Source organism: Peromyscus maniculatus, chromosome 2, assembly GCF_049852395.1.
Source record: "Peromyscus maniculatus bairdii isolate BWxNUB_F1_BW_parent chromosome 2, HU_Pman_BW_mat_3.1, whole genome shotgun sequence".
Classification (NCBI taxonomy): Eukaryota; Metazoa; Chordata; class Mammalia; order Rodentia; family Cricetidae; genus Peromyscus; species Peromyscus maniculatus.
Window position 1 is genome coordinate 39,112,996 of NC_134853.1, and position 13,026 is coordinate 39,126,021.

The 13,026-nt window shown below is 37.5% G+C and overlaps 1 protein-coding gene across 3 annotated transcripts in view; it reads right to left on the reverse strand.

The window, feature by feature from the left end:
* The window catches only part of Rp1 (RP1 axonemal microtubule associated), a 378,321-nt gene that overhangs the window by 129,397 nt on the left and 235,898 nt on the right, over window positions 1-13,026 (reverse strand). For 2 of the 3 annotated variants that reach the window (XM_076563965.1, XM_076563964.1), the window contains exon 19: window positions 5,587-5,673. The exons of the other annotated variant lie outside the window; for it this stretch is intronic. In XM_076563965.1, the coding sequence (XP_076420080.1) occupies window positions 5,587-5,673 (87 nt within the window). The remainder of the gene's footprint in view (window positions 1-5,586; window positions 5,674-13,026) is intronic. 3 annotated transcript variants of the gene reach the window in all.

A 13,026-nucleotide genomic window follows, 5' to 3' on the forward strand; every position in this document is an offset into this window, starting at 1 on the left:
GCATGAACTACAGGACTGGCACCAGCTTCAATGTCAAATGTGGGAAAGGAAAGGGGTGAATTTCTGCAAGTTATTTTGCATTATAATATGAGCTGTTCAGTTTCCTTTTTAAACAAGAGTGCAGAAAATAAGCATTGTCTTTACAATAAAATACCCAGCACTTGCTTAGCTTCCTAAATGAACAGAAAGGTTCCAGGAATGTCCTCGACAGAAACTGCAGCTCTAGTGCAGAGCTTGCCCAATCGTAGCCCAAACATGAAGGTTTGTACAAGACAACATTGCCATACAAGACCACTGTGTTTCTTAGAAACTTAAAATCTCTGGATTACTTTAAGAAATTACACCCAATAGACAAACAGATTTCCTGAAAAATATCTGAGAGTCATGGCAACATTTCCAATGACTGCATTACCTGTAGAGCCTAGGCTATAACACCTCAGTCACCCAGGCTTTCTACTCAGAATCTCAAAGCAGGAGAGTTCAGTTCAGTTCTTACAAAACTTTCAGAAGGGAGGGAATTTTACTGGCTTATGAAAATTAACATTGCATTTCCAAGAAAAGCTAAGCATGTAGTATGTCAATGGTGGACTGAACTCTTGAAGACAGTAACTATACCTGTGTCATCTTGGTGAGTTCAAACATCAAGCAGAACTATTCTTTATAATGGGTACACTAACAATACTTGAAACATTTTGCATATGAATGCAAATTGTTTGTCTGTGCTGTTAATTATTTTATCATCGAAGTCCAAGGACTGAGCTGTTGTTCTCTTCCTCAAACTCTAACATATTAAAGTATGAAATGAAAATTGCCATGGCTTACCTGTCCTAAAACATACAGTGAATATGACTAGTCTATGCTATATAAGAAAAAAATATTAAGAGGGCCAATAGAGAAGGCACATAAGAATTATCAAATTATGCCACTGAGCAAAGTGTGTTGTCTAATGCAGTCATGAGCTCCGAGCAAGGAGACTATTTGTCAGACAGACTGATAATGGCAACGTTTTGCACAGGACTGTGTCTACAAAACTGAGTAGTGCTGTAAGAGATGATGGCAAAAGACCTCTGCATTTATCAGCTGGATCTACCTGAATAAGATCAGGGTACGTTTATCTCCCAAAGTCCACTCCAGCTAGAGACCATTCAAGTACAAAGAAACTCTAAGTTGCTTCAGTAACAGATATTTCCACTTGCAATGGCAAATAAGTCACTTAAATATGTGACTAAAAACATTTCATGACAATTTGTGCCCATCACTGATAACTGAGAGATGCAACCGTCTCCCCTATGTGTGCCCTCGCTCACCCCTCTCTACCCTCCAAGGTCCTCCCTCCACAAGTCCTTCCCAGCTGCTCTGAGGAAGACATTTACCTTTGTTGCTGGAAAACTGCTGTAACTATGGCTTCAACTTTACCCACCCTCTAATTTCTGTTTGCTATTAAATCTTGTTTCTTCTCCAAATTTACCATGAGACCCATTTTTATTCTAATTTGGGAACATTTTCATGGCTAAGGCCAGACCCATTAAATTTATGACTTTCTCTCTTATATACCATAATAATTCACTAATAACACACAATTTTTTCTAGATCAAATGGTTTGTTGGGATCCCATGTTTATTATCTCATTTTCTAAGTCATGTCAGTGATAAACACCTATGTATTGTTAATTATGAGTAGAGTCATACAAATATCCATTGTTTCCCACTGTATAATTGTCATGTTAATGAGATAGATATGGCCTCTGAATATTGGTTCCTATGTTTCTTATTTCTTTGTGAAGTTCAGACCCAGCACAAAAACCCATAGACAATAAACTCAAAATTTTAAACAGCCAATAAATAGTCTAAATTTTTATTACAATAAAACAAATATCCTCAGGGCTGAAGAGGTGGTTGGGTGGTTATAAAACATGTACTGCTTTTGCAGAAGACCCAAGTTTGGTTCTTAGCACCCATGTTTGGCATCTCACAAGCACCTGCAACTCCAGCTCCAGCAGGATGTGGCACCTCTAGCCTCTGAAGGCATCTGAACTTGTAAGCCCGTAGTCTCAGAGACACAAACATTCACATAATTTAAAATAATAAAATAAATCTTCTTTAAAAAGAAAGCAAATATCAATGATCAAACCTTGAGCTACTTAGAGACTTCTTATTCCATGTATCTACAAAAATGTGCTCAATTGCTAATAAGTATTTGCAAGATGTATTTTGTTACATAAGGCCCCAGATGCTGCTGCCACCCTTTGGAGCTTTCTGATAGACATCCCTACTGTGCAAGCAAAAATCCCACCAAGACTCTAGAAAGCCCCTGTGTTCTCTTCCCCTCCTGAGCATTCCCTGACAAAGCCTTAGACAGGCACCTACTGGAAGAACCCTCTATGAAAACTTGCCACAGTATCATCCAATCCAATCTGTGTGTGCTACTGCCTCTGTCTAATGGTTACATTTGTTTTCTAAGCAGGACCCCATACACCATAAACTCCCTCAATAATGAATAATATAAATTTTATATGATGCTGATAGGTTTCTTGTTTGTTTTGTTTTGTTTCATTTTCTTTTTTGAGATACGGTTTCTCTGTGTAGCCCTGACTGTTCTGGAACTCACTCTGTAGACCAGGCTGATCTTAAACTCAGAGATTCACCTGCCTCTGCCTCCTGAGTGCTGAGATCAAAGGTGTGTCCCATCACTGCCCAGCCATGCTAATAGATTTTTTCAGAAATATTTTGTCAATGGCAAATTTAGTTTTAAAAGCACTGGTAAGCAAATTTTTTTGCCATTGGGCAACACAGAGCTTTTATTATACTTACTGTGTACCCTGTCCCACTCAAACTAGGAATTAAAAGCTCATTTTACCATGGAAACACTGACTATGGAGCATCCTGTGAAAGCACATCCAGCCTATCACACCAAGGAAGCATCCTCCAGGCTTAGGCATTAGTGGAAAATAACTTTTTGTGTTGTCTCACATAAATATTGTTCAATATTAATACCCTTTTCTGCTATGGTTGCTTGAAAATGTAGCTGATTCTATGACTTGAACAAAAGAAAGTACTAAATAAGTATGAAACATATTTTTATGTAAGAAAGTAAAGAAGCTCTCTTAAAATGGATAGCAACATGTCAAAAGGATAATTTCAGCATCAAAATCAGAACAGACCAAGCCTATCAAAATAAAATTTTGATGTGTAGGCATCCCTTGATATACCAGAGATTGGTTCTAGGCCCCCATGGACATTAATGTTAATGAATGCTCAAGTCCATATAACAAATAACATTGCTTATACATAGAGCTGTTATAGTCTCATAAACAGTTTATATAATCTCTAGATTATTTATAATAACTAATACAATGAAACTCTACATAGCTAGTTGTTAGATAGTTTCAGGATTAACTACCAAAGAAGTCTGGAATTTTCACTTAAGACCCTTTTTCTTTCAAAATGTTTTCATGTATAGTTGGTTGAATGTGCAGTCTGAGTCCACAGATATGGAAAGCTGACTACATAAATAAATGAAATCTTTAATTAAGGGAAAGAGAAAGTTCTACTTCAGTGAAGAATGACAGGAAATGCATAAGTAAAAATGTAGTCAGAAATTCACTATTTGGCAACCAATACAGTGATGACTGATTCAAGACAGAATCACCAATGGATCCTACACTTGATGGGTGGGAGTTTTATGATGAGTAAGATATTTACATGACTAAAGTGCCACTGGTCTAAAACACCCCATAAGTGACAAAACACACATTATACACACACATCGTAGTAGAGAATGAAGAAGCAGACACCCACCAGTGAACAAATGGGGACTGCTTTCATTACTTCAATTTTAATAAATTTGAAACCACTTGAAAAGAAAGTGTATCCAGATATGCCTTCTTCCATATCACTTTGGGTTTGGACCACAATTCTAGCTGCTGAGTTCATTTGCTGACTCTGTTATTTGCTGTCCTCCCACTCTGCTATTCACAGAGGTCTTTATCACTAAGTGGGGGAAGAATGGCCCCTTTCTTCGTTCCCAGAACTTGGTACCTCCACATGCAACAGGTTCTGCTTGGGATGTTAATTTGAAGGCTCTGTGAGTTTTGTATCTTAGTTCATTCTTGTCTCTCTTGAATTCTCTCAATGATTACGATCCCCTCCCTTCCTCTATACCATCAACCACCATACAGGGCTCTCCCACCTGCTCAGACTTCTGGACTAACTGACTGCACCCTCTTGTTCTCATGCTATAAAACTGGACTTCTTTGTGTTGGGTACATGCTAAGCCTGATTCAGGGGTGCTTGGTGGTCCAACAGGTTAAAACCTTCTACTCAAGCTAAAGGTCCTGAATCCAATCCCTGCAGCTATATAAAGGTGAAAGGAGAGATCTAACACAAAATTACCCTCTGATGTTCACACACTGTGACACACCACACACACACACACACACACACACATGTATACACACATATGCATATGAACGTACATACCACACATGCACACAAATGGTAATAACTATAACTTATACAAAAATTCATCAAATATTTCAGCAAACTGAACATTTTCTCATTTACCTTCATTATAGAACCAAAGATACCATAACAAAGATCACAGATAAGATTATAAAATACTTAAACTGGAAAAATATTTGTCAGGTTTTATCAGTGGTATCCAGATTTTAAACCTCAATATTTTAAATAACATATCACACACTGTAAAGACATCAGTGACAGAAGTAGATGTTAAAGTAGATACAATCTATAATTCCACTCTATCATTTTACTTCAGTATAATTTACTATTTCCATTTAGAAATTTAAGAACCACCAAGGTTTAATTACTACTTTTAAAAACAATAGCTGAATGGCAATGCTTAAGATTCTCTCAAGACAAATGTACAAGACAACCATTTACTAAATGACTGTAGCAAAATTATTTGACTTCATTGAACCTCAGTTTTCTCATCTATAAAGTAGGAACATCAATAAATCCAAATCAAAGAGCTGCTCTTAAGTAAACATACACTAGCACTGTTAAGGCAGCTGGCTTCTGGCAAGCATTCAGCTGACATTATTGACATGATTAATTGCAAGCATATAAATAAATAGGACATCCAAGTGTATATATAAAATGATTAGATTTTATTAAAAACATAAGAGATGCACATTTGAATATAAATATATTTATACTAATAAGTACATATATTTAACTCTTACATATATTCATATTTTATATGATTCTATCTATATACATATATATTTAGAGAGAGAGTAAAGATACAAGTATACATGGAAGAGATTCACAGAAAAAGTTGTAAAGACCATGAGCTACTTAGATGGTGATAAATATCACGGAATAAAAATGCCCTTTGATTCTTACACCTTGCTGTATTCTTCAGGTTTTCACCCATTAATAAAAGTTCTCTTTATAAATACCATTATAAAATGTTATTGTTAAAATCTATCTCACCATAATGAAGCACTTTATAGAGTGTTGTCCACAATTTTTTGTTTACATTACTTAGGACAGTTTCTGGAGTATTATCCATTCCTGACTCTTTTCATCAGCATGAAGCATGAATTACAAAAGAAGTCATTACCCTCTGCAAGCTCCACTCTGGCTGCCCACTCGTTCCGTCGTGACCTATCCTGATCTTGTATATCTCTCCAATGCTGCTCAGAACAACCTGGATGAAACGCAAAGAAGACAAGACACTAAGGTATTTTAAACAGCACATCACATTGTTTTTGCTCTTTTCAGACTGAATGTACTTTGTAATTGTTGATGATGGCTAAGATGCTCTTAAAAGGCCTTGCAGAACAGAGTCCTCTCCAGAAGACTGTCTATGAAACTCAAAGAAACAGAATGAGAAAAAATATTCCATAACTTGACTAAGAATATGCAAAAATAACTGAGATGAAGGAATGGGATAAAGAGCATGCTATGTCCTCTGACCATCACATATTTCTCACTAGAACCAACACTTTTTGCATGTCAATCATATAAAGAGGCTTTAAGAAGAAAAACAAAAATTTTTACCAAATAAAAGTTAAATGTACAAAAATGTTACAAGTTTATGGAAAGTACCTGTGCTTTTTGGTCTTACTAATTGCTAACTGGTCTTATTAATAAAAAAAAAAAAAAAAAAAAAAAAAAAACCTAGAGCCAGATAATGGGGTAAAAACTGAGAGATCAGGGGAATAAGACAAGCCACAGCCAACCTCACTTTAGCAACCCTCAGCCTCCAGAGAGAGTCACTTCCTGTATACACATGCCTATATCCTTTCTGTCCCTGCCACCTCACTTCCTCTGCCCAGCTACATCACTTCCTCTTCCTACCCAGCTCTGTCACTTCCTGTCTGTCTATATAGACCTCCAGAGCTTTATGGTTAACTAGTGTTGGAATTTAAAAGAATGTGCCACCACACCTGGCTCTGTTCCCAGTGTGGCCTTGAACTCACAGAGATCTGGATGAATCTCCACTTTCTGAATGCTAGGAATAAAGGCGTGTGCTACCATTGCCTGACTTCTATATTTAATATAGTGGATGGCTTTTTCCTCTGATCTCCAAGTAAGCTTTATTTATTAGAGCACAAATAAAATATCACCACAGCAATTCTAGAACTTCTTTCTACTTTAAAAACTTCTTTCACTCCTCCACTAAAATGCCAATGCTCAAGAAAGAGAAACAGTCCCAACCCACAAATATATTTACTTGATCAGTTTTTATTTTGGAGAACTGGCATCAGAATTAGTGTGAACTCAATGCAAATGCTTGTGATTTTAAATTGAAAATATTATAGCATACATCTCTGGTCCATATTTCCTTTATATATTGAATGGACATAATACATTTAAAGCAAAAATCTAGACCTTGTGCAAGGTCACAGATATGAAAAATGAAAACTGCGGGGGATGTCTTTCAGTATGCTGTGAATGTGTTGCTCTGATTTGGTTGATAAATAAAATGCTGATTGGCCAGTAGCCAAACAGGAAGTATAGTATAGGCAGGACAAGCAGAGAGGAGAGTTTTAGGAACAGTAAGGCTGAGTCAGGAATTGCCAGACAGAGACAGAGGAAGCAAGATGTGAAAGCAGAACTGGGAAAAGGTACCAAGCCACATGGCTAAACATAATTAAGAATTATGGGTTAATTTAAGATGTAAGATCTAGCTAGCAAGAAGCCTGAGCCATTAAGCCATACAGTTTTAATTAATATAAGCCCCTGTGTGTTCATTTAGGTCTGAGGGCTTCAGGAGCAAGACATGACTAGGAAAACTCCAGCTACAAATGGTGCCCAACATGGGGCAAGAGTTTCCACCAAAAATATGAGAAAGAAAATTCTAAAATGGAGCTAAAAACAGCTTCCTATCTGTCTCTCTCAAGTTAGCAATAGCCTGTGGGCTTGAGCTACTCTATGGCAGGTTTGTGGTGTGCGGGCTTGACCTACAGCATGGCAGGAATGAGGCGTCTACAAGCAACACATTATGCTGCATGGTGGATTTAGCCTTTGCTAGTACAAAAAAAAAGTGTGGGGGGTGATTTCTGGGCTACAGGCTGCTTTGATAAAAGCATAGACCCTCTGCTTCTGATGGTATACATGGCTCCCAGACACAGAGCTGGTGGTAAACGTATCACTGCTATGTTGGGAAGCTGAGGTGGGCAGAAAATGCTGCAGTTTAAAGCAATAGATTCACAATAAGACAGATTCAGATGGGATAAACCTCTAAATGGTCTACAATGCATCTAAAAATCTACATAGGCTTGGAAGAAAAGAAAAAAAGTAATATATGCAGTTATATAAAGAAATAGATAGTTTTTAAAAATAAAGTAATATAAAAAATAAGCCATGTAAAGATAGGTATCACACAAAGAATCTGGATTGCGTTGTCTTTGGGATTTTTAACTGCAGAAAGACATTTGATTGTAAAGGCTGCTCAGTTAAACCAATATGTATATTTTAAAGGTACCTTGACTTCAAAATTTGGATGTAAGGATAAGTTGCTTTGGAAAGGAGGCTCTGCTTTTGTTTCCACAGAAAGCAAGAGGCTATGAATTTGTTCCAGATTAAGATACATCAGGTTTGACCAGTCAAGACCCCCTGAGAGGTCTCCAGTGACACCATAGCCCAGATGATCCAAAATCTAGAATGGTTTCAAGGCAACTTGCTCAGACAATACAGCCTCACAGACTACTCCATAATCCTAAAATTTTCTTTATGTCCCCATAAGAATATAGCACCCTCATCCGGAAGGAAGTAGTATGAAAAGCCATACCCAAATTCCCCAATATACCAAACTGGTTTTGGAGATGGAATTGGCTCACTCCTTCTCTAAACCCAAGCATATTGTTAAAAAAGGGGGGGGGGCGTTGAGAGTTTTTCTGTCCCATATCAGAAGAGCCCTCTGGTGTGGGACAGAGAAAAACTAATATTTTTATTTAAAACAGGTTAATTATAAATGCAAACTCTTTCTAAAGAAGAAAAGAGGATAGCATAGATATGTAGGATGAAAGGATAGATTAATGAACCTACTTTTAAAGAGCAACAACTTGTTTAAAAATGTTTTATATTGCTATGGATTTTAGTTTATTGATACAAGTTTCAAGTTAATTTTTTTATATTGTATATATATTTCTACTTTCATTTGAGGTATTATGTTTATGTAACTCATTTAGATTGTAGTGGATAATTAAAAATAGAGATTAATAATTAGTCTTCTATTATAGTCAAACTTATAGTCATGTTAAGTTTTCATATACATAGATATAATTCAATGAGGTAGATAATCTTCAAACACTTCAAAGACCTACAAAATATGACATTTAAAATGTTTTAAAAATTTAGACTTTCTGGACAGTGAGACCTGTCAGCTCCTGGCAGCACCAATTTACTTCAGAGAAGAGGATGGGCATCAAAGACACTCTATATGGAATTTATCTTCTTTTTGGCAAAAATAGCCATTTGGGCAAAAACACTGTTCTTGCTTGGACTCGTTGACAAAATGTTATATCTACTGGACATGCATGACCTATAGAAAGGTGACCACTGAACTTTGCTTGGCAAAATGGTCCTTCAGGTTCCTGCTTCACAGAGAAAATTGCCAAACATTCAAATGACACAGAGAGAAGTAACTGAGCGACTCTAGGCCTGTGGGCTGAAGACAGATTCCCCAACTATACAGAGGAACTTTGGATGACTGTCCAGGCTGCCAGATGTCTCTGTCTACTCTCACAAGACTCCCAAAAGTTGCTTGCATCCTTCTCCTGTTTCTCAGGTAATATTACATCCTTCTGAGGTCTTTAATATAGTTAAAGACTAGATAGTTATAATTTTCTTAGTTATGATAAAAGATAAGTTAGATATAAAACCTTAGACTCACAAATATAGGATAGCTTCTTTAATTTTGCCAAATACAAATAGACTAGATATTATAACTATAATTCTTGCTTGATAATTGTTTTTTATATGTAATTTTACTATGTTGAAGTTAAAATGTTCCTTTTTGAGAAAAAGAAAAGGGGAAGTGCTGGGGATGTCTTTCTGTATGCTGTGAATGTGTTGCTCTGATTTGGTTGATAAATAAAATGCTGATTGGCCTGTAGCCAAACAGGAAGTATAGTATAGGCAGGACAAGCAGAGAGGAGAGTTCTAGGAACAGGAAGGCTGAGTCAGGAGTTGCCAGACAGAGACAGAGGAAGCAAGATGTGAAAGCAGAACTGGGAAAAGGTACCAAGCCACATGGCTAAACATAAATAAGAATTATGGTTTAATTTAAGATGTAAGATCTAGCTAGCAAGAAGCCTGAGCCATTAGGCCATACAGTTTTAATGAATATAAGCCTCTGTGCGTTCATTTGGGTCTGAGGGCTGCAGGAGCCAGGAACGACCAGGAAAACTGTAGCTACATGAAAACAGTGGTATAGTCTTCACCTTGGAAAAAATGTATAACACAGAAAAGAGTCAATCTGAAGGCAAATTGTTATAGTATAATAAAATAGGCCCAGATATGGACCTGTGAAGACTTAGAAAATGAACAATAGCGCCTAATCAACTAATTGCTTAATGAAGAGCTACTTCGGTAACTGTTATGATAGGCAACCCCCTACTGCTAGAGACCATAGGTAGGAATTCATTAAAATATACTGCTGCAGGCTACTGTAGGAAGGTATGAGAAGATTATGGGGAACTTCTGTGATTGCCCATCCGTGGCCCACATAGATGAATCAAAGCCATTAAAACTCTTTTACTTCCACATTCTAGGCTTTGAAGTTTTTATTTTCATTTTTTCATGTGCTCACCACAGTTTTCTCTATACACTAGGAGTTAGAGCATCTCTGGACCTGAAGCAGCACCAAGTTATACAGATTGTGTCAGTGCTGACTGGGAGAAGAGAAAGCAGGGTCCAACGTCCTTATTTCTAGAATTGTTCTCAGTGGCAGGGCTTGTAGGCTAGCTCTTTCCATGAGAGGAAGTAGAAAGTTGTTTAATCTTTGGGGCCAATTTTGTCTCAAAAAAGTTACCACAGGAAATAGGAGCTACCCAGCACAGTAATCATATCCATAGCAGCCAGGTACAAGTGTTTGATATGCATTGCTTTTCAGCACAGCTTGGCTCCAGGGATTGGCCTGACTAGGACATCCATGGAATGGATGGGCGGTGGTGGCGCACGCCTTTAATCCCAGCACTCGGGAGGCAGAGCCAGGCAGATCTCTGTGAGTTCGAGGCCAGCCTGGACTACCAAGTGAGTTCCAGGAAAAGGCGCAAAGCTACACAGAGAAACCCTGTCTCAAAAAAAAAAAAAAATACAAAAACAAAGAAACATAGAAAAGTTGGGAGCAGGTGGGATTAGCTCTCTGATAGAGAAACTGCAGCTTGCAGAAATATCAGTATGTTTACAATATACAGCCAAACATGGAGGTAGGGTTTATAGTATACAGCTGAACCAATGAGGCAGGCATATCTAATTTCAGCAGGGAGCTGTCTCTGGAAGGGAGCAATCTGAAGTATGTAAATATCCAGGGAGAAAGCTATGATGGGCATTTTCTCCACACACTGCTACCATCTGCACAAGGGCCTCAGGAATGCTATGTCATCTCTCTGAGCCTCACCTAGGAGGAAGTCTTTGCCAACTTCCATGGGTCTGCAGCTTTGATCTTTGACCTAGCTGGCTCTTGTCAGTAACACACACACACCAAGGACTTGACATACTCAGAGCTTCCTCAGTTCCTCACAATGCATGGTTTATTCCAATGGCCCAGGAGCCCACAGGGAAGGAAGGCTCTTTAAGGAGTCTATTTTATAGGATGAAGACACTCAAAGAAGTTAAATCACTTCCTTAAGCATACACATTATATGCACATCAGGCTCTCAGAGTATAAAATGTGAATTCATATACATTGTATACACATCAGGCTCTCAGAGTATAAAATGTGAATTCATATACATTGTATACACATCAGGCTCTAAGAGTATAAAATGTGAACTCAAGTGTGTTTGATCAGATATGCTACATTGTCTTCAAAGACACCTGTATCAATACTTGAAGACTGAAAGGAAAAAGTTAAAGACAAATTCAGAAGCAGCAAAGGATGCAATGCAAAGGAGTACAGGAAATAGTACCACAGATTAAAGAGTGTGAATGAGCTAATCCTAATTTAGGATTATCCAATTACAAGAGGCAATGGCCCCAGTGCTTTATGATCCTCAGCCCAGGCCTTCTTAAACTTTAGGATACATACAACATTACCTGGGAATCTTACTAAAACGTAGATTCTGAACCAATGGGTATGGAAAGGTATCTGATATTCTGCAGGCCCCATTGGCTCCTGGTATTACCTATATTACTGTCTTGTAGTTCACACATCTGCAGAGGCTGAGAGGATTCCTAAACCCATCCTTCATTGCTGGAAATTGGATAATAATCAATCCAAAGTAAAGGAACTAGTGATAGGTTCATTTAATCTTAATTTCATATTCACAACACCAGGGCCTCTGTTCTTTACAATTTACAATTAAGTTGGTGCAAAAGGAATTATGGTTGCAGATTGTGAACTTTTGATTATTATACCTAAACCCCAATACTTCTTAATTAATCAAATTAGGGAACCATATACATTTTTGTTGGTAATAAATAAGTTTGTTTATTCCTGTAACATTAAATTTGTACTTTGTGGAAGGTTTTCCCTGAAAAAAAAAAAAAGCAATGGATATGCTTGAAGAGATTGTAATTTGTTGGCAAAATCAGGAGAACAGAGTAGATGAGGCAGAACTTTCTAGCCCAATACTTTTATCTTCCGAAGCAGTGATTGTTCCACATGCAATTAGAGATTGTGGGGCATCATGGAGAAGAACTGAGCTCATTCCTTGACCAATGCTACCACCACTATTGCAGTTATGGGTGCATCTCATCAAGTTCCTGAGCATATTTTGCAGATGTGGTTTCATTGGGGTTCAGAAAGCTGCCATGGATCAATCCTGCAGCAGATGACCCAATGGTGACCATGACTGTTTTTGTACAAGTTTGGCACTGGGAAATGCTAAGAGCTAAGAGCTTCTTGCTGTATGCTTTTATGTCACACACCACAATCTCATCATTCATCAGTGAATAGAATTAATAGAGAATCACTTTTCAAAAATTATATATTTTTTCCATTCAGATCACGGGCATTCACTCACTGAATCTTTTCAGTTTGCTTCAAAGGATCACCTCTGAGTTCTTTGGCAATGTCTCCTGTATCTGTAAAAGGAGCAGATTTGACCATTGCTCTCACTGGTGGGACACTGGCTCCTGATGATAAAGGTTCCCACTCACTCTGCAAAACAGCTTGATCCTCCCAGCCACCACTGTTTCTGAGCTAAATGTGTTTTGATGATACAAGTTCCTCTGCTGCTTTATGACCCATTTTTAACTCATTTAAGAATATATCTTGAATTTTCTTTTTATCTTACATAATTTTCATAGTATAAAAAAATATAAAACAAACAGCAAGTCATTAGCCAAAATCATAAAGGGGGGAAAACACACATCAAAATGATGTATG